The 21,137-nt window shown below is 38.3% G+C and overlaps 1 protein-coding gene across 3 annotated transcripts in view; it reads right to left on the bottom strand.

The window, feature by feature from the left end:
- arhgap24 (Rho GTPase activating protein 24) overlaps positions 1 to 21,137 on the bottom strand; it is a 59,334-nt gene extending 38,197 nt beyond the window's left edge. The window contains exons 1-2 of one of the 3 annotated variants that reach the window (XM_055052272.1): positions 20,697 to 21,137; positions 10,030 to 10,248 (exon numbers count right to left, since the gene is read on the bottom strand). In XM_055052272.1, the coding sequence (XP_054908247.1) occupies positions 10,030 to 10,233 (204 nt within the window). In that variant the 5' untranslated portion in view covers positions 10,234 to 10,248; positions 20,697 to 21,137. Of the gene's footprint in view, positions 1 to 10,029; positions 10,249 to 16,591; positions 16,661 to 20,072; positions 20,161 to 20,696 lie in introns of those variants that run through there. The other 2 variants (XM_055052271.1, XM_055052279.1) reach the window with 2 other exon arrangements.

Genomic DNA, 21,137 nt, shown 5'->3' with positions numbered 1-21,137 from the left:
TACTGAAGAATCCGCAGAAGTGTAGTTTTATTAACAACCTCAGTTCATGAGTGCAGCATCTGACTGTGATTACATTGACCTCTATCTGGGTTAATGCTAATTCAGACAAGATGTGCTTGGGTGACAACTTCAGTACTGAGGACTTACACACATTATAAAGATCTGAGAGGGAGTCAGTTTCCTTTTTAATGAGCCATAACTGTGACAACCAGGAAGTAGAAACCCTACCTGAGGCCCCAGATGAAGTGCTTTAAAGGCTGTCATAAAGACGAGCCCGGCATGCTCCGGAGTGGAGGAGAGAAGAGGGAAAAGACCCGTTTGAAGTGGCAGCCGGGAAGAGAATCTGCTCTGCTTCAATAACTCTGGATTAAAAAGGAGCTTTCAGGACCGACTTTCATTGCACACTGATCTTCTCACTGCACACGCTGAATCGATTGGAGGGAAACAAGAGATAACTTCAATGCAGCATTTCTACGTTGGGACACTGATTTTACAAATGTCTGTGTAGTCCCTCCAAAACCTTAAAACAACAATACCACAAACATTCTGCTTTAAGCCACCGTCACACTTTCCATATGTCGTACCCGGTGGCCTCTTGTTTACGACCACAGGCAGAGTGATATTTACTCACTAAAGAGTTCAACCCAACTGTTTCCTTTTTTTAAAAAATTTTATTCTTTTTTATGTTTTGCATTTTCAAAAGTTGTTAAGTTGAAAGAGATCATTTCAGGAGTCTGTGCAGTAACACAAAACTCATCTTTTATGTTCAGACAAAAAAAAAAGAAACTTCAGACACATGCACAGCAGTCACATGAGGATCAGAGCAATGTGTTGCATAAAAAGTGACAGCAGGAGGCTGAGGCTTGTGAGCTCATCAGGAAGCTGTCTCTAAGGCTGCGCCCAGCACCGCGCTCGCTCCACATTTTCAACAAATTCACTATTTTCTTCAGACTCCATGCAAGTACCGGGATGCTGACTGTGACTTTGTTCTTTTAATGACATGTTCACAAGTTTTCTGACCGTCCTGCTCAAACTGGAACAATTAGATCCACATGTTACTTATTTTATTTATATTAAAAAAAGCAACAAAAAATAAAATAAAACGCCGCAGGAGAGAACAAGACTTCTAGTTGTTGCAAAATCCCAATTGCCTCTGCACTTCTTGACAATAAATGTGACTTTTTTTTAATGAATGAAAAGGTTTTATGTGGTTGGCAAATTAACCACATAAAACCATAAAGCCATTCTATGTCATTTACTATCTTTCAAAACTCGGTTACTATACATATTTTAAGAGTTAAGCCTTTTGTTTCACTTCACTAGGAAATGTCATATAAAACACCTGTCATACTAAATCAATTCACCTTTGGTCAAATTAGACACTTTAATGCATTTTATTGGGGTTTAATGTGATGAACCCAAATGATTATAGAGCAGAAGTAATACAATTTTAAATATTAAAAGAAAAAAAATGATCTAAATTTGTCTTTAATTTTTAACTTTTCAATAAACCACTAAACCGCTTAATCTAATCTAAGCTGAATTTTTTTAGGGGATTAGAGAAAAGTGGGCAGAATAGAAGTGCCCACAGCAGAGTTTAGATTTTTTATGTGTATCCTTTTCCCCTGCCATTCCACATTTGTAATTGCAAGTTGGCGATGTGGGGAAAAAAAAACATTTAATGGGATATGAATTCTTCTGCAAGGCACAGAAAGTTCTTCCCTGCCTTTATTTTCTTGGAGCTGAAATGTAGCAGTCTTGTTCAAATCGTCCCCTGGCATTCCTGAAACAAGCTGTGTGGAGCAAACGCATCATCTACAAGTGCACTTTAGTCACTTGTAGATGTCTTTTGTTGTCTGAAGCTGATCAACAGTCCGGCATGAAGATATTGCCTGATTATATGTGATTAATGAATTTTGTCCAGTGGACTTTTGATTGGTGCTTCAGTTGCAGCAATATCTCCTTTGTTTAAGTCAGTCACAGCAGTTTGACAAACATTTATTTCAAATTAAATGATGAAATGAGGATATTTCAACTATTTGAAACAGGTTTATGGCATATTTCTAACATTAAAATAAATGCATTGCAGGTTCATCTGAAATGTTACAGCACAATATTGCTGTTGGATATTGACATGATGGGTTTTCTCAATATGGCGTACATGGATACAGAGTTTAAATGCCACATTACCAACCAAATAATCCATCCAACCAGCCCTTTGCGGTATTGCACACATTGATATTGCTATGCATATCAAGAATTCATATACTTGCAATTATAAAACAAAAACAAAAAAACAGACAGGAAGTTCTATACTTACAAGTTCAGGAATACAATAGGATGACATTTCAAAAGACTAATTTTCCCTTTTAAAGTCAAATGTTGACTCTGCTGTGTAGGATATGTTAAATCCTCCATTATTTCTATCCCCCCATCTGTTCCCAACATATTAGCTTTCTCGGTCTGTTTGGTGATTCAGAGCAGGTGTGAAACGAATATTTTAGACTGAAGAAAGAAGATCCTGATTCCTGAGAGTGGTGGCAATGAAACTAAATGAGCATAAGATAAACAGCTGCTTGCTAAAAAGCTCCATCATCAGTTGATAATTCACGCAATGAAGTGAATGTATCATTGTAATCGAGATATGAAAATGTGTGTTTGTCATGATAAGAAGTAACTATTGTAGAGTTAGCTTCAGTTTCTTTAGAGGTTTGATCTTAATGATAAGATGCAGTAAACAGAAAAGCAGAGGTTCATTTTATAGGTGAGACCAGACTGATACTGCGAACAGAGAAAACCTCCAGCTAAAGTCAATACACCACAAACCTCGGCTGTAACAAGTAATTTGAGTGCTCATTGATCAGCTGTCTTTTTAGTCCGGTAATTACTGTTCTTCTGCATTCGTGACCTTTCAGGCCGTCACCAAGAGCAGCAAGAATCTCAGGTCTTTAGTTTCCTTACTGCAAACTAAAGAACTGAAATTATACTTGACCATATGCTGTTTCCAGAGGTGGGTAGTTTCTCTTAACTTTTTCTCAGAGACATTCACTTGAGTAAAAATATAACCTTTTAAGAGTTTAATTTTACTACACACCATCTTTTTTAGTTTTAGTTGAGTAATATTATGAAGTATCAGTTTGCCAACTTGAGTCACATTGCTGGACTCTCCACCCACCATGAGTGACTTCACTAAATAACAAACATGCACCAGAGATAAACACAAACCTACAGCTTATAGGAATCCAAAACATCTTGTTTGTAGACAAGTTTTTTTGCTCTAATATCTCTGTTGTACCTTTTGAGCCACTTGGAGGTCGAGACAGTACAGTAAACACTATTTATTGTTTGTAGAAGCACCATATCTTTTTCTAACACATGCTTATGTATTAGTTTTATAAGTATTATATTCTTAAATATGAACTGGAAAAATGTCTTCTTTCGTTATTTTGCAACAATATTATTTATCTGTACCAGAATTTGCCCATTCCTTTTTTTCTGACTGCCCAATCCTTGTAACATTTCATGATGTTCTGATTGAGTAGCCTTTTAAGAAATACTTTTTTACTCGTACTCTTGTCATATTTTGAATTTCTACTATTTACTTTTATTTGAGTAGAAAGATGTCAAAGTAGTGCTACTCTTATTTGAGTACATTTTGTTGCTTCTCATTTTACTATTTCAAATTACCATGCAATTGTGAGATAACTGGTAAAATAGATTTCTATAATGGTGCAGAGGAGCAATATGCATCCCCAGAAAAGGTCTCTGCAAGTAAGAGCTGGAGAGGTTTTAAAGCCTAAAATAAAAGGGATATACTGAGCCACACAAAATAGGAAATTGGTCTATTTTACTCTATAAAACAGTGACAGAGCCAAAGCAATTATTGCAACCTTGAATAAAACAAAAGGACATCATCTAAGAGGTTTATAGTTCTGAGAGAAAAGCTCCTCCTTTGAACGTTTCTTTAATCATAAAATTGAAAACAGACAGAAAACGGGACAAATAAATGGTCCTGCCACACCGTAGAAGTTTCTTAATAATGTCTAACTCCATGGAATTGATCATTTATTCTGCTCCTGTTAAAGTCAAGGAGTTCTTTCGACTTGATATCTTGCAATTGTTCACTTTGCAAGGGCAGAATGTTAATGAGACTGAATACTGGTGGAGAACTCTTTCATGCTACCAACCCCTGCCATTTTCTCAAAACTGTGGACGTAATCTCTACTTGCTTAGATCTGAGAATGAAATGAAAATGTTTGCAAAGTAAAACTTAGACTTTCATCAAAGCATTTTCTGTTTCCATTTTCAGGAGACGACACTCACAGGATGATGTATGGCTTACTGAACGACCAGGTGCACTGGCGAAATGAAATATGATCTTGCTCATCAATAGTTTTCTGGAGAAATTAGTTGTCTGCTTCAATCTAGCAGAACCACAAATTTACAAGAAGATTTGTCTACTCTGCAAGATATTAGATTATTCTGTGTGATCTGATACAAATATCAAAGCACTGAATAATAGATGATCATCTGAGTCCCTAATAGTAGCCTTAAACTGCAGCAAATGTACAGGTCAATAAAATGTAGTAAAGACAGAAATGCATCTCCTATAAGACTATTTAACTGAAATCACTACGCATCCCTCTACAACTCAAACATGTTTGTGCAATGAAAAAAATGAAAGTGATCCAAACTGTTCCTTCTGTTAAAAATGTGTCCAGACACAATAACCACTAATTTTCCATATCATTAGGCTTTATGCTTATCACACTAATAACCATCATAAGCTGAATGGAAACATTCAAAATGGAATGTAGACACACTGCAAATATTAATCGCATTCAGATACTAAGAGTACCAAATGGTGATACAAATACGGGAGACTAAAGCTTAGCTCTACGGCACGCTGAGATATTTGCATGTGCAGTTTTATTACAGTGAGAAGATTCATCTGGGGACAGTAAATACCTCCAGGGAACAGAATGTGACTACCACCTTTTGAGGTGCCATGTGATGGATCAGTTTAGGTCCAGAGAAATATCATTGAGTTTTAAAGAGAATGAAAATTTATAGCTCTCATAAGAGCTCTTATTTCGCCCTGTCTGCACAGACGAAATTTCTAGTATTAATTCCATGAGATGTGCAGCAGACAAATGCTACCTGGCAATAACAGCCACTTTTATACCCACTTCATATCTTGAAAACATGTTTTACTGTCTAACATTTTTGCAGGACTCAGCTTTTTGGCCAAAATACCAAAAACAAAAGCTTATCATAGATTTAATGCACTGTTTCTATTGCCTTACATTAGTTTACATGTTTTTTTAAAAATGTTAATTATTTAATTTTAGAGATAAATGCTTCTCCTCAACTCTACTGGTGTAATCTGTGACATCTAAGACAGATCTATTGTTTTTCCCGTCTATTCTGTTTCTATTTAGTCAAAAAAGAAAGATCAAATATGGATGAAATATATTCAAAATATTATTACACAGTTGATACCGCGATGTACAATAAGGATGGAAACAAAATAAATTCATGGAAATTGCTTGTTGTTCTTGGAATCTTGTGAAGTTTATTTTTTGGCAGGAGTTCAATTGTGATTCAAACTGAAAATAACAAAATTGTGGGTTTGCTAAAAACAATGACCAATCAGTCCTGCTAAATTATAATTTGATGATATTTTCAATAAAAACAGCTCCACTTAAATCTATGAATAGTAACAAGATCCCACTTTCACCGCTGATATGTTATTGTCAATAGCAGCCGCTACCAGAAAGATGTAACTTAAATGTCCCCGGTGGAAAGCAGGATGAAGTACATCACCAAGAATTCAACATTATATAACCTGCACAAGATTCATGTCGTCTGAAAAAAACAAAAACAAATGCTACACTTGGCTGTGTATTTGACACTGTTTGCCACGTCATCTTTTGGACAAAGCAGAACTTGCACCAACTTGCTGCAAGTTTCCTTCCAACACAAAAATGCAGAGCGTGACAAACAAAGCTGTCCCGGACAACATTTCTTTGAAAACAGTAATTATACTTCAGGGTCTGTTTTACAAACATGGACAGCAAGAAAGTGAAGTGTCTCTTGGTGATAATAAAAGGCTTTCCCAACAACATAGTGTATTTAGGCTCCTGCAGAAAATAAATTTAGTTACTAAATTACAGAGAATTTAGTAACTTAGTAATTTAGTATGTGGCTCAAAATCAGATCAGATCAGGGGATGTTAATTTCTTAGCATTTTACTCTGCCTTTTGTCAGAGTGCTGTCAAATTTTGCGGATAGTTTTCTGTGATGGTCAATATTAAAACGGCAACAGAGTTACTGTTTTAATACGAGATAAATATGAGGAAAGATGAATTGTTGCACAATTCATGATTCAACAACTCCAATGGCATTTTATTTACCCCAGCTAAATGCCAAGGTCAAACAGTTTCCATTTCATGCAGAGAAAACAAAACACGTTCAGAGCTTCATTGTGCTGCTGAATTATTGAGTTGATGTAATTCATAATAAGAAGTCGCTACTTTTCTTTTTGTCTGAGTTCAATGTGACTTCCCAATCCTGTGAATTTTAATTATTTATCTACCCCCAGACTTGTTGTGGCTGGAATTATAATATCTTGATAAAATTTTAACTTGTCTCTGATTTCTTATTCCATTAGATTGTTTTAATGTATTCACCCAGAGTTCTTCTGTTCAGTCATAATGTCGTCTGCTCCTCTCTTGCTTCTCTGGCATAACCAGATCCAATCCTGAGTGGCTTAAATTACAATAATCATCTCATTTCTGCCGCTGCATGAGTGGCGTCTTTGTTTGTGGCTCAAGCTCAAGATAAAACACAAGCGCACGTGTGTGAATGCGCTTCTCGCAATCTCCGTGACTACACACGCGCATGCTTGGGCGTGCATACATCTCCACGGACGAGTGAGGGCAGGCAGATGGCATGTTGATGCTGAGCCTACATGTGCTCCTGCCCTCTGCATGCTTTTCGGTGACCCTTCACCTCCATCTGACTTCCATTCTTCAGATTCCTCACGTTGCTCTGAGAGGTTTGGCCCAACTGTAAAAGACCCCAGTGCGCCAGCCCACAGCGGCCAAAAGGACATCATCTCAAATAACCTTATCTACGCAGATCTGAATTCCTCAGAGGAATCGTCCATAGATGCAATATGTTAATAATATTGAATAATAAAATACCTTTGAGATAAAACCGGAGAAGAGGCAAGGCGATTGCCTGACTAATTTCCTTTTTCTCAAAGCAGCTCAAGCTAATGCTATAATTTTATTTTATTAGCCGAGTAATTATACATCTCTTTTGAAAAGAATTTGAATTCCTATTTAAATCTCCAAGTGTCTCTTAAAATTTTATGCTTTTTTGGTTGACTGTAGAGTTGGCAGGGACTCTTCTCTGGTTTTAAAAAAGTTGCTGTTTTAATCTCTTCCCTGAAAAATCTGCAATACCATTCCTCAAGGGATACAGACTATCCCCTTAGTTTTTAACCAGTTTACCTGAGTTGTCAATGCAGTAGTTTTCAAAGCATTTTGACAAAAGTAAAAACAAAATCACTATGATAAATCACTGAAATAGCTCTGCTTCGATGACTCTGCGTTGTTTTCCCCTAATTTAAGACATGTATCATCGGAGTAGTGCAGTACAGCTAGTACCTGGCTAATCAGGAGGCAGTTTTCATGTTTTTGTGGTTCCACGGGCAACAGAAAAGGGCAGCTGTTCTTTCTCCAACCCGGGGAGGCAGCAATTAGGGCAATGTGAAGCAGAACAAATAGAGACGTCACAGCAGGGAAGAGACTTAATTAATAGCTGATCTAGATATGGCTTCACACCTCCGTTTTATCAAGTTTGTAGCTCGTGACACGCCGGTCATTAAATGTGTCTTTGCGGATTTCAGCGCTTATGTGTGTGGGTTTGACCTGCTCTCTCCCTGATCTTGGGAAGTCAAATGATAGGACACTTTTCAGACGGTCCTCCTTGTCCTACACATGTTTTCTGTTAAGTAATGACACTGGAATCTTGCATTTCTTGCATTCGTTTAATGCTATGTTTGGGTGAAAAATATGACTTTTATTACCTTCAATGCTGCTCTGAATTGGAGGTCAAAGTCGCATGGTATCAGAATGTCGAATGCTCCTTTATACCTGACCTAGTTTCAGTACAAACCTCTATTCGCTGCAAAAACATAGTGGTTTCAGGTGTTCATTATAGCTTTGGTTGAGAAGTAGGGCAGAGGAGGAAGGCAGCAAACCATGTTTTCCAGGTGGTAAAGCGACCAGGTGCAATAATAAGTCTGCTAAGAGTAAACTGCAAGATGGGCTACAAAAGCAGTTTTGTAATTTTGCTTTAGCGTTCATTAGAAGCGACGAGTTTTAGCGTTGAGACAGTGACCTCACTAAGACCTCATATAAAGTCACCTTCCATTATAAATGAATGCCCTGAGACCCAGAGCTCCCATAACTAACAGTGAAGAATAACTCTCCCTTCTGTCTGGCCAGCAGCCCACCTTCAGGTCTGGAGATTCAACCTTCTGAGACTTTTACTGCCAATGTGGCTTCGGCTTGGCTGAACTTCGTGCAAGGAAATAAGCCAATGAGCAAATTGAAAGTTTAAATTGAGTTTGAGTTTCCTCTGGAAGAGGGAGGATATCGTTTGGACAGAAAAGCCAAGAGAGAAAGATGTGATCTCCTGTCTATTTGTGAAGAGCTTCTGTTCTGTTATTCTACCTGTTGGAAATACAAATTGGAAACAGTGTGGAAAGAAAAAAGCAGGCTAAAGATACTAAATGAAGCGTTGGTTTTACAATTGAATTCCAATGAAAGCTAAAATGCTGCAGAATGTGCAACACGATACTAACGTGATGTAATTATGATATTTCAGTCTTCATGCACAAGAATGTGGATAAAGGGGGATTATTACACTGATAAAATCAAATGTTTACGCATAGGCTACTGTGCAGACAGACATGCTACTATTTTTAATATTTCAATTTTTAGGCAATTCAGAATTAATTTGATAATTTGGTTAATAATTAGTTTAATACCCAAAGTAGAGACATTTTCACTTTTGCTTTTACCTCCTGAATCACTACTCCTGCCCAGTCCTTAGCAGGAGTCCGTAGTTTGCAAAATTTGAGCTAATTGGAGCTGAAACTGTGGAAACAAGTCAAACACACTGCTTCCTGATGTAACTCCACAACAGGCTGTCACAAAAGAGTCTTTTTTATTTTTTATTTTTATTTCTGCCATGCCTGGATGCTATGCAGGTTGTGACTAATTGTCATCATGGAGACTCGTTAACCCGCAAGATGCAGCTCTCTGTATCTGCACAAATGGTACTTGATAAACATTAGATTATTTTGCCATCAAAGGTAAATATTGTATTGCTCAAAACATTTCAATGTGAGTTTATTCTAACGCAATGAAGAGCTAATTTATCTGAATATTATTACTTTAGAAAAACAAAACAAAGAGTAATAAATGTAGTGTTTGCTTTAAGGATATAATTTTTCTCATTTGTGGTGTGATAAAAGCAAAAAAAAATTTTACACAAAAATATGCCAGCAGCTTTCCAAGCTGCACGCCCTTCTGTGTGTTAGTATTTTACAGAGGATCTGGAACCACCAGTTTAGACCTGGGTGTGTGTGTTGGTTCTTAGAACTCACCCGACACTTTTTATGTTGTGGCATTTGAAGAATGCCGACTCTAATGTGCAACAAACATTAAAGGCTGTTGCATTTTCAGTTTAGTCAATGACAGCTTAGAAAAGTGAAGCTTTTAAATTCATTTTAAGCATTTACCCTTTTTATTTATTCACATTTAGTTGCTGATTTAACAAAATGTGAATCATTTCTTATTGGACGGATGAGTTTGCCAAAACAAGAACAGCTGAAACAGTAGGTCATGGATAACATTTGTGGGGTTTTTTCTCTCTTGTTTGATTTGCTTGTTCAAAACTCAAAATAAGAAAGTTTCAATGAGAATCTCTGACATAAATTCAGAGTCTTACCAGGGGTTTGGTCTCCTCCTCATCTTTGTAGTAGTAGAGCAGCTCCCCTCTGAGAACAAACCAGCGACTGTGCCATGTCTTCACGAAACCTCCTTGCTTCCTGAGCCAACCGCACCTGATCACGTTTGACCTCTGACCCTCAGAACTGGACTGACCTCCGCAGCGCTGAGGGCTGCTGTTTTGGGACACGCTGTGGTCATCCATTGCAGCAGCTTCAATCTAAAAACAAATAGAAGTTATTTGACTTGTAGAGGCTGAAGAGTTTGTCTTCTGAATTTCAGCTTGTTAATGGCATGAACTTTTGTGCAAGTCTGATTGTGTGTTTTCATTTTATGGAGGCTGAACCAGTGTAGGTTGAGAGACACGATGACACAAAGGCACAAATGAAATTGTGGGAGGAGGATAAACTAAAAGCAAATAATATGTGCACAGACCAAGCCGCTCCTTGAGTTTTTTCTTTCTAATTGCTGGGCCTGTCAGGCTTCATTGTTTTGGCTTATCTATTTTACTACATGTTTCTTATACTCTGTCTACTAACTTTTCACTACAAACAGATATATTCAACAAAATCACCATCATAGCAGATTTTTGCTTGTTTGTTTGTTTGTTTATTTGTTTTTTCATCCAAAAGGTGAAACAAGTACTTATTGTTGTGAAAGGACTTTGTAAATCCTGCAAATGATTCTGGTTATTGAATAAAAATTGAATATTAAAGCAATTAAAAGTTGTACAAATGAAAGAAACAGACAATCACGAGAGTCTCAAAGACTACTGGAACACTCTAATCTTGAAAATTATTTTAGCTCTTGGAAATAGTGTCAGTAGAAACAAATACAATTTCTACTTTGCAAGCAGATCTTGTTTGCTTGTTCTTGTTTTCACCTTAGCATAATTTAGGTGCAATTAACCTACTGCTCACCTTTTTCACATCTGCAACTATGATACATTGGCGGTCCTCTTCACATACAGTGCTGAGTAAAAAAACCCAACATTCTGCACATCTTGTTTCCATATCAACACACATACTTCTGCTTTAGTCAGTGACATGTGCTGAGTTTGCTGCTGTCAGCTCTGAGCTTTGCCATGTTGTCAGTGGCGCTCACTGTGCTTGGCTTGGGGGATGTCCAACCAGCCCCCAGGTCCAGATGAGGACCAGATGTCGCTCCGCAGAAGTGGAGCAAGTGCGACAAGTCTGCTGTGGTGCAATCATAACTCTCGGTGGTCACGGAGAGTCCCTTTGTACAGTGGCTTGCAAAAGCATTAAACTTTTCTACAGTTACGTTACAGCCATAGATTCCAAAGTGTATTGTTGGGATTCAATGGAACAGATCAAAAATAAGAAGCTCATATTTGTGAGTGAAAGGAAAAGGTGTGTCTATAACTCTATTTCTCACACATAAGAACCTGAAAAGTGAGTTTGTATTTTGCAGAACTACCTCTTGCTGTAGTTGCTCTATGTTTCTAGAGCCTGAAACTTTTGCTTGTCCTGTCCAAAATTGCTCAACTTTAGTCAGACAGAATACAGAGTAGCTGTGAGCATCATCTATAAATGACAGCTGTCCTGAAAATAGATTCCCCCACCTGAGCTGTGGATCTCTAGTTACACCAGTTATCAAGGCCCACTTGGCCCATGAGTTTAGGTGGCTGGTCATGTCTTGGTAGGTTTGAATTTGCTTCATACTCTTTATACTCTTTTCTGAACAAATCTTAGGAAACACAATCTAAAGCCTTACTCTGCTCTAAATTCATCCACAACTTGTTAGATTTGTTTCTTGGTTCATGATAATCTCCTTCAAACCTTTAAGTCCTTTACTCTATAGCAGGAAATACACCAAAGTGAAATTTCATACAGTTTAACTTTTTTTTTTACCAGTTATTTGACTTCTGAAGTCATTTGGGTGGATTGAATTGCATCTAGTTGCATGATTAGGGATATCCACAGCTTTATGTTTCTCTGCAACATGAAATAAATCCGAGTAAAAAACCCCACAGAAGTGTATAGTTTTAATATGACAAAATGTTGAAAACATTCAAACGGTCAAAGGGAGAGAATACTTTGTAATTCCCTGTATAAGGATAATGGGAATCACATGTTCCTCTATGTCCACTCCTCTGAATTTCTCTAAGAAATATTTGCTCCAAGACAACATTGTGAAGTTTTAATCTATAATTTACCTTCCATTCCTCTCTGCTGAAGTCTTTAAATATGTTGGGTACAAACATATACCCAACATATTTGATCTTCTTTCTGGAATCTTCTTTCAAAAGTAGGATAAGTTCATGGAAGAAATGGTTCCTTATTTTTCCGATTCTGGTTTATATGCCAGACAAACAGATACATACCTGAACAGAAATCAGGCAAACAGTTTAGTATTAATTTTCAATGTGTGGGTAAAGGTACAGCATATAGCAAAGGTATAGGTCCCAGCTCCACAACATCATGTTTTCTGCACAGGACTTTGTAACAGCTCTGCTGGGACTGATCTGTGTTGCAGTATGAATTGAAACCATAAATAACTCCTGCGTCTCTTGGTGTAAATAACTTTTAGGTGGTTGACAATAGCAATGTAAGTGCAAATTTACACCACACTGAGGCTTTGTCTACAGGAAATACATTCTCATAAATTTTCTGTGGGCATGTTCAGAGTATAAATAACGGCATAAAAGGAATCAGTGGAAAGAAATGTATGTATTTTGGTCAGGACAATCGCGTTCACGTATTCTGAGGACGGAAAGTCAGTTGGTCTGCAAATCATGGGCTTGAGACTAACTAATTAAGTCAATTAATAACAAAAAACAAAAACATCATATTGTCTTGTTTACAATTAAACAGACTCAAAAGATAAGATGGCTGATCTGTTTATGAAACTCTAATTTATATGAAGCTAGTCTTCGTGAGCCATCCTATAGGTGCCATATGTAACTCTGAGCCGCTCTGTAATGAAACAACTGCAAAAACCCCAAATGGCCTGACTTTTGTGTCCACTCAGCAGATTGAAACTAGCGTGCTGGAGACGTCTGCTGCATCCCTGTGAAACACCTGTGTGTAGATGTATACGCAGCCTTTTTATGGCAGCGTTACCCCCCTTAAGTCACAGTCTCCAAAATAAGCAGCGAAAAAAGATAGTTTATAAGTCTTGCAGTAAAGCTTCGCTTGGCAAATATGAGATATTTTTGAATACAGAAGCTTATGATTAAATAACAATTAATGAGGGATTTTTTTCCCCATCCATCCGTCCGTCCGTCCGTCCATCCATCCATCCATCCATCTATCCATCCATTTTGTCACATGTTGAGCAACAAATAGTCAGTTTTCTGTTTGTTTTGTCATTGTGCTCTACGTTTGTTGAGATCAACTCGTAAAGAACAACCTTCCACATGCACATATCTTGGAAACACAATATATTGCACATATATCATATATTCTTAGTATGTCCATATGAATTTTTAGTTTTGCTGCGCTGCCTTTATAAATACATTTTTTAATCAAATTTCTCTATCAGAGTATTTTACTTGTGATTTATTGGATCGGAAGCCAAAAGATGTGGGAACTCTAAAGCTAGAACACAATTTAGACAGCATGAAGTGCAACTCTGCTGGTAAATCCCATAACCATTGAAGGTGATGCATGCAAATGAAAATAATTATAACAGGGACATAAACAGCTTTGTGCAAAATATCTGAATCAACTTACTGTTATCATTACTGTTTTGCTTCAGCTGTTTTAGTCAGAGATATGAGCATGGGAGAAGATTGTCCGAATTAAACTTTGGCTTAAATACATCGTTTCAAATATTTCAATCTAAGTCGAAATTTGGACATCTGGTATAGTGTTTATCAATACCAACTTCTCACTGATAAGCTGGCAAATCAAAGCATGTCATTGATTTTTCAGTCCCTTGGATATTATTGGCCCAAACGGGCAGCAAAACACAATCAGCATTTTCCTTTTTAATTAAGAACTGTGCATTTTACAAAATTTTCCATTGGCTATTCCAGGTTTGCTTTTGCACCACTGGATAGCATCTTTGACCATTTTTTTTTTCCGGTTGCAGCTTTGAAACAACATCCACTGACATCTTGAGTCAAAGCATGCTCCAGGATGTTCTCACAGCATGCCTCCAAACTTTCACCATTCCGAGAAGTCTGTGGGAAGAGCCACTCTGACCTTCTCTGTAAACAACAACAGCTCAGTATACAGCAGAGACCAATGCATCATAAACACTGTGCGTCCGGAAGGACAGCACAAAGTTAGCTGTAAATCAGACCTCTGAGGAGTTGTGGTATGTAATTTCTTTGCAGAGTGCACGCTAGTTTGTGGCTACAGTCACATTAAACCAGACGTATTCAAAATCCGCAAGTACAAGAGAGGAGAATGGAAAGTATTTTCTTTGAGAGCAACATGTCTTTTGAGTCATCATAATTTTGTTTCTATTAGTGCACAGAAGGATTAAGACCAAGTCTGTGTCGACCAGCAACGCATCAGCAGACGGTCAGTGTCAGACTCAGGGATGTTTGCTGCATGCTGATGTAAAAATAACCGTCTGTCTGTGGAGTCACATATACAGAGATTTAATAACTCTCATGTAATTATGACAGCTGCTCTTTGAAGTAATAATAAAAGAGCCTATATTTGACTTCTACAGTTGATGATTATAAAACATGTATCAAATCCTGTTTAATGAAAGCAATAGCAACCATTAAGCAAGTACTACATTTACAATTGTCATACGCACTGGATGTTTGCTGCATTATGGATCACAGAAATGGGATCTTTCAGTAATAATTCAACAGAATCACGCAAAATGGCAGCGTGTAGAGATTGCTCTGTTTGAGGGCTTACACAGACTGTTTGTTCTCTATATGGGAAAGTCCTGTGGCCTGAAGCTCACAAAAGCCTGCTGTTTGACACATCTTTATTTGAATTGTGTGACTCTGAGAGAACATAGATTGAGGCCTCTCTGCAGAGAGTAGCCCATCCTTTGGGAAATTAAATTTGTGCAAGCTTTTTCTTAAGACTATAAAGACAGTTTTCCAATCGTTTGGCCAAAGTTGGAAATTTCTGAGACCACGGGAAGTGGCCGGTTACAACAGCAAAACATTGCATATCTGAGGACAAAGTGAATCGGTGGTTATGCAGCATCATAGACTGAATCAGTAAAACTTAATGACTTATGACTGATATTAACTAACAACCTTTCAATACTTCTGCTCTTGTGCAGTTGTGGCTATACTCATTCGGGAAGTTGATGATGTTGCATCAATTTCAAAAGAAAACTCAATTCATTCCAGATGCACTTGTTAGAAGTGCATCCGGACTTCTGATGCACATTGGACAGATTAAGCACCTGTCCAATGCTTAATGAATGACCTTCACAACAAGGAAAATATAGATCACTGTATATACCATGATACCCTCATGTTGTCTAATGATGAAATTGAGGTGCATAGGTGAACCTTTGCACCTGATATGAGCTGTTTGAAGACTATTTTATCTCCAACCTAAAATCCTGCTTACATACTTGCTGAACCTAATGGCCAGTCTCAGTCTTTATGCTCTTCAGTTTTGTAGTGTTTTTAACCAAAATATCTAAATACATAATGTCTTCTGCTCTTTCAGCTTGTGCTGTGCTCAGATTATCCTGCAGATCTATCTGCAAAATAGATAGTTGGTAAAGTTTTTTCCATCACTTTCATTGTTTAAAATTGCATTTTTGTTATATTTGCTTTTGAAATTGCGGCAGTTTATTTTCAGCACCTACATAGCTTTATGTCAGTACTTACGCTTCAGTAATTCTGGTCTAAAAGCCGACTGAGGAACATTGTTCACTTCCTGTTTTCAAGGATATTGAGTACAGAGAAGAAGGGAACAGACCACCAATCCCCTGTCAGCTATAAAGAGGAAGAAGCATTCGTAAGATCTGGCTGAATTGGCAAACCAGCAAACAGAAGCAGATTTTTTCAGGATGTAAATATTACTCGTCTTTTTTTGATTGCCAGCTGAATTATCAGCTTTACTCTGTTGTCCAAGATCTGAAACTTACTAATAGTCTCATAATGTTAGTAATAATTAGCTATTTTTAACTAAGCAATATGTGGTTGTCTTATACTGTCTTCATTTCAGAAGCTACTACCTTGCATAACCTCAAACACCTCAAATGTAAAATATGATCATCAAAATGTATTGACGAAAGTTTGCTGTCATTACATATGCATTCAGTGATCAAATGCACACTGAGTTATTATTATTTTTTGAATAATGTCCTATTTCAAACCCAATCTACTCAGTTACTTAGCAACTTTCAGTTGGCAGAACCATCTTGAATGCAGATCCTGCCTATGCGTAAAAGTTACATTTCCCCTTGTTTTACAGAGGAAAGTGAATAAACCAGCAAAAATAGTGAGAAAACATGAAAAAAAACCACAAGTGGAAACATAATCCATACATTGTCAGTCAGTTCTGTCAGCGCTTTAAATATCCCCAAGTAACTTCCTGTTTTAGAGCTGGCACAAAATACGGCCCCTGTGACCCACATGTGTCAAAGACGAATATAAACCTTGCCTGCCAAAGCTGCTGCGCTTCAAGCACAGTCCGCTGCCGGTAGACTCCTGCCATGACAGACACAGAAGTGAGACGACAGCAGGTTTCTTGCTGTGTTGCTCCTGCGCTAATCATCGGGGAGAACGTGAAAGAGGAAGGGCTGTCAGAACATCCTCAGATGAGAATGTTTACACGCATGAAAGCAAACATTTGTTTAATGGTTACATAAATGAAGTCCAGTATTATTTAATACAAGAGGAGGCTACGAGGAGGTTAAGATTTGAGAGAGGGGACTTCTTTATGGGTGAAGATGTCGTTCAGGAACAGTTGCTACCCACACAGCTCACTGTGAGTCAATAAAGTAGATGGATGGATAGAAACGGGGAGAGATGAGAGGCAGTGAGGTGCTTAATATCACAAACACAGAAGGATCAATTCAGTACAGAATGGTGTTTCCAGTAGGCTCACTGATGAGTCACTCAGTGACTGAGGGATACATGTGGCGTATTTTGTCTACGCCACATGTATCCCTCCTCCAGCTCCACGGTGACACAATGACACCCCCGGCTCACCCTTTCCCATTTTCTGCCCTGCCATGTGTCAATGCATGTCTGGTAACTGAGCAGCAGGCCTGTGGAGAGACAAGGGTCACGCTTTGACTTCGACTGGCTGACTCATTCTACATGTGTCTGACAGACGACTCCAGCTGAATGAAGATAACTGCTGATGTGGCTGTCTTTTGAAATGAGAATACTGGAAGACGTATGAAGAATGTCTCACAGAAAAGACTTTGTGTAAGATCATATCGCACTTATCTGTGTGTAAGAAACCAAACTGATTCTGATATTCCCACAAACATGGCTATTATTTGGTTTTCAAGACAGTCAATGCAAAACTGTATATATGAAGAAAAATCGACACTGACACCCTTAAAGACGCCATAGTGATGGCATCACACGGATATCGCACTTTTCTTCACCGGTTTAGTGAGTGGTTCGAATCATTTCATGTTCAACTTTTCAAAAGGTTGGCTCAAAGTCCAGATCTAAATATGATTGGAAATCTGTAGCAACCTTTTGATGTTAACAGTAACTACCATGTTCATATCTGACCTGACTGACCTGGAGGTGTTTTGGAATGAAGAATTAGAAAATATAATATGAGTCTCTAGAAACATCTACAGGTGTAAAACTCGTCCCAACAGACCTTCTCCTGTTATTAGGGCTGCATACAAATCCACATTGCTTTGCATGTAAGAAACATATATGCATAATTCTTTTCTTTAATTCTTAAATCAGTCTACCATAAAAGACAGTGAAACAAATTGAAATTTGTGGTTGTAACATGTTAAAATGTGGCGAGTCTTAAGTTTTATGAACTGCACAACACACTTGGCGCAAGTCAAATACTGATGTGGGTGAAGCAGAGCAAATATTCTCAAAGCATAGAGGTATAGTTGCACAGAACATTTCTCACGCTTTCACTTCTTAGGTTTACTTTGCAACAACAAAGAACTGTGTCAATAGCCATGGTAGTCCTTTTCACCGCTAAGCAAAGTAATTACAGCACATACAAAACCAGTAGCTTATATTAAGGGATGTTTTATAGGGTAATATATCCTCTCAGACTGCTAGGAGCATGTCTAATAATAATGATGTTCATTTACAAAGTAATTGCAGAGTAAGAGCAGAAGAATGTTAAAGCTGTGAGGTGTATCTCTGCATCTTTACCTCGCTTGGCATTTGAGAATCTGTAAAAAAATGCAAATTAGAGTGATATTTACTGTTGCTTCAGCACAGAAATGCGCATAAGCGACAGCTTCCAATCTATCAGCGATAATAACAAAGGAACCAGTAAACTGCAGGGACTTACACTGTTAGAAGTCTCAGTTTATATTGATGAATATTGTTCACCTCTCCTCCTGTCCTCCTTTACCATCCAGTTTCACTGCTGTGCCTCAGTATGTGAACATACTTTATGCAGTATGCTATTCTTCCTTTAAGCTGTTTGGGTTTCTGTGTTGTTGCTGCACTTAGTTGTTTTTTCTCTTTAACAAAAAGAGAGTCTCTCTCTCCTCTCTCTCTCTCTCTTTCTCTCTCTCTCTCTCTCAGCTGTGTGACTCCAAGCCCTGTTGTTTGTCCATGCTGCTTAATTACTCAGGGTATTTTTTCTTCCCTTTCAGTTTTAGCCTTTATGTGTCCGCCGCCACCCCTGGAGATCTGGCAGCAGTGGTTCACATGGTGAAACACATCACATATTTGGCCAAAGGGTAAAAAGAATCCTACAGTGCACTGATGCAAAGAGAGCAAAACAAGCTTTAGTGGAACAATTTTATGTTGGTAATATAGTCAAATGTTTAGCTTTTTCTTTTTGTTAACTATCCCTGATTGTGATTATTTTTTTATTTAAAAAATAAAACGCATGCAGTTAGAATCCTACTAATGCAAATTCAATTACAGTTGAACTCTGTCTCTTTTTCTCAAATCAATGAGATACATGTCAAATGCTGAGAAAAGAGATAGCTTAAGTCAGAGGCAATTATATAAGTAGAAAGAGAAAAATCCATGGATAACATGGGGATTTGCCCAATAAGTCATAACCATTAAACCGTACCACATTCTGTCACCAACCAGAAACGTGAAAGTATTTTATCAAAATTTTATGTGATGGAACAACTCATTGTAAAGGATCATTGTGGAGTGGAAAATAAAGAAAACATTAAAAACTTTTGAAAGTTTTTAAAAGCTGAAAAGTGTGGCATGTTTTTTTTGTTTTTGTTTTGTAATTAATGCTACCCCACTGGCACCTGTCAACAGATAATCCTATTTGAACTGTGGCTCTCTGCAGCTCCTTTTTTCCCCCACTTCAAAGTTATGTGTCACTTGGTGTTACATAAAATCTCAGTAAGATACATTCAGGTTTGTGCTTTTGATGTGACAAAATGTGGAACAGCAAAAGCTCTATAAATACCTTTTGCAAGGCATTCTAGGAAGAAACACGGGTGAGAAACACAGTCATCATCAAATGACCTCTGAAATTCTGGCACCTGTGTGTCATATTTCAACTCCTTCTCTTGAACCTTTGTTGCTCCGTTTTTGTTGTCCTCTACACTCACTTAACAGGACACAAACCGTTTCCCCAAAAAGTCTTTTTGTTGTTTTTTTTCATATCACCAAAGTGATCTCTACCCCCATGTTGTTGAAGTTCTAGTCTCACCCCTCCGTCTCTTGATAAGCAGATATCATAAAGCTAGATCGGGAATCAGTCGAGCCCAGCAGCTGACACGGGGAACCTGATCCCTGTGGCTTTCCAGCAGCACAGCTTGTGTCTGCTGCAGACATTCCTAGTGCAGGAGGGTCATCATCCCTCCTTTTACCTCAGCCCGTCCCCTGTTTGCTCTCACATCTTCCCTTTTCCATTAACCCACGAGGCCGGCTGGCAGACAGAGGTTGCAGAGGTGAATTTTCCATTATTTAAGCCATTTTTTATCAACATGTCTGACCTGTCTGGTGCAGACCATCTTCACATCATTCCACGACTTTCCACATCTTCGTTTGGTCTAATCCAGTCCGTCAGCACTTGCAATCAGTGAGATCCTGGTACTTGGTACACGACTGGTACATTAATCTGGGGATAATAGCGTTTTAGCATATTTAGCTAACCCAAAAGCCAGTCAGAGGTCACTGCTTTGGAAGGATCTAAGAAGGATCTTGCAGCCTTCATGTAAAACACCAGAAATATATGGAAATCTGTTGGAAGGCTGTGAAGCTCTGGTCTAATGAAGCCACAGGTGTCGTGAATTTTAATAACTTTTTGCAGTGTCACTGATTTTAATCTGTAATAATATGTCACTTTACAATTACGTGATTGATCATTTGATTAAACTGTCAACTCTTGATTAGACAGCTCATTTTTTTTAGTCAACGAAGTTATTGTAGTGAGTTTTTTTCTCAAATGCTGCAGTGCTGCAAAATGTGTCACAGCTGATGTTTTTATGTAGAGGTGATTCTCTCATTCATAAGATAAGTCTTCTGTGAAAGATGCTGGAGAACTGTAGACATGTATGCCTCCGAAGAACAGAAATTGAGATAAAAATAAAACACCACCGAAACAGAGTCAGACTCACCTTCTACACAGACAGCCTTGTTGAATCCTTCAGCTCTGTTGACTGGGGATGCACGGCTTGAGTCTCCAGTCCTCTGACAGGTAATCAATCAACAACAGAAATCCAAGTCTGAGACAAGTTCAAGTAGGAGTCCCCTCTCAGCTGCTCCGTCTGCTGCTGTTTCTCCCCCGACTGAGTCAGACTGTGCAGAGCGGACTGACTGAATTAGGCGAAGCTCAGACGTGAGCTGTTAGAAACTTTTCCCCTGACTGCTCACGCCATCTACATTCTGAGAAAAGTCTTCCTGGTGCTCAGGATGACTGTAGCGGTCAAACACACACGGGGAGGAGGGGGGGGAGCGCCGTTATAGCTGAAGTCCACCTGGAGACCTGCTCAGTCACAAAAACACGCACACAAGTCTCACTCCAGGCACTGCAAAATGCAGCCCCAACTCCTCCAGTC

Source organism: Poeciliopsis prolifica, unplaced genomic scaffold (genome assembly GCF_027474105.1).
Source record: "Poeciliopsis prolifica strain line A6 unplaced genomic scaffold, Auburn_PproV2 SCAFFOLD035, whole genome shotgun sequence".
In the NCBI taxonomy this organism is placed as follows: Eukaryota; Metazoa; Chordata; class Actinopteri; order Cyprinodontiformes; family Poeciliidae; genus Poeciliopsis; species Poeciliopsis prolifica.
The sequence above is the reverse complement of the archived record's forward strand: the minus strand, read 5'-3'. Positions and strand labels throughout refer to the sequence as shown.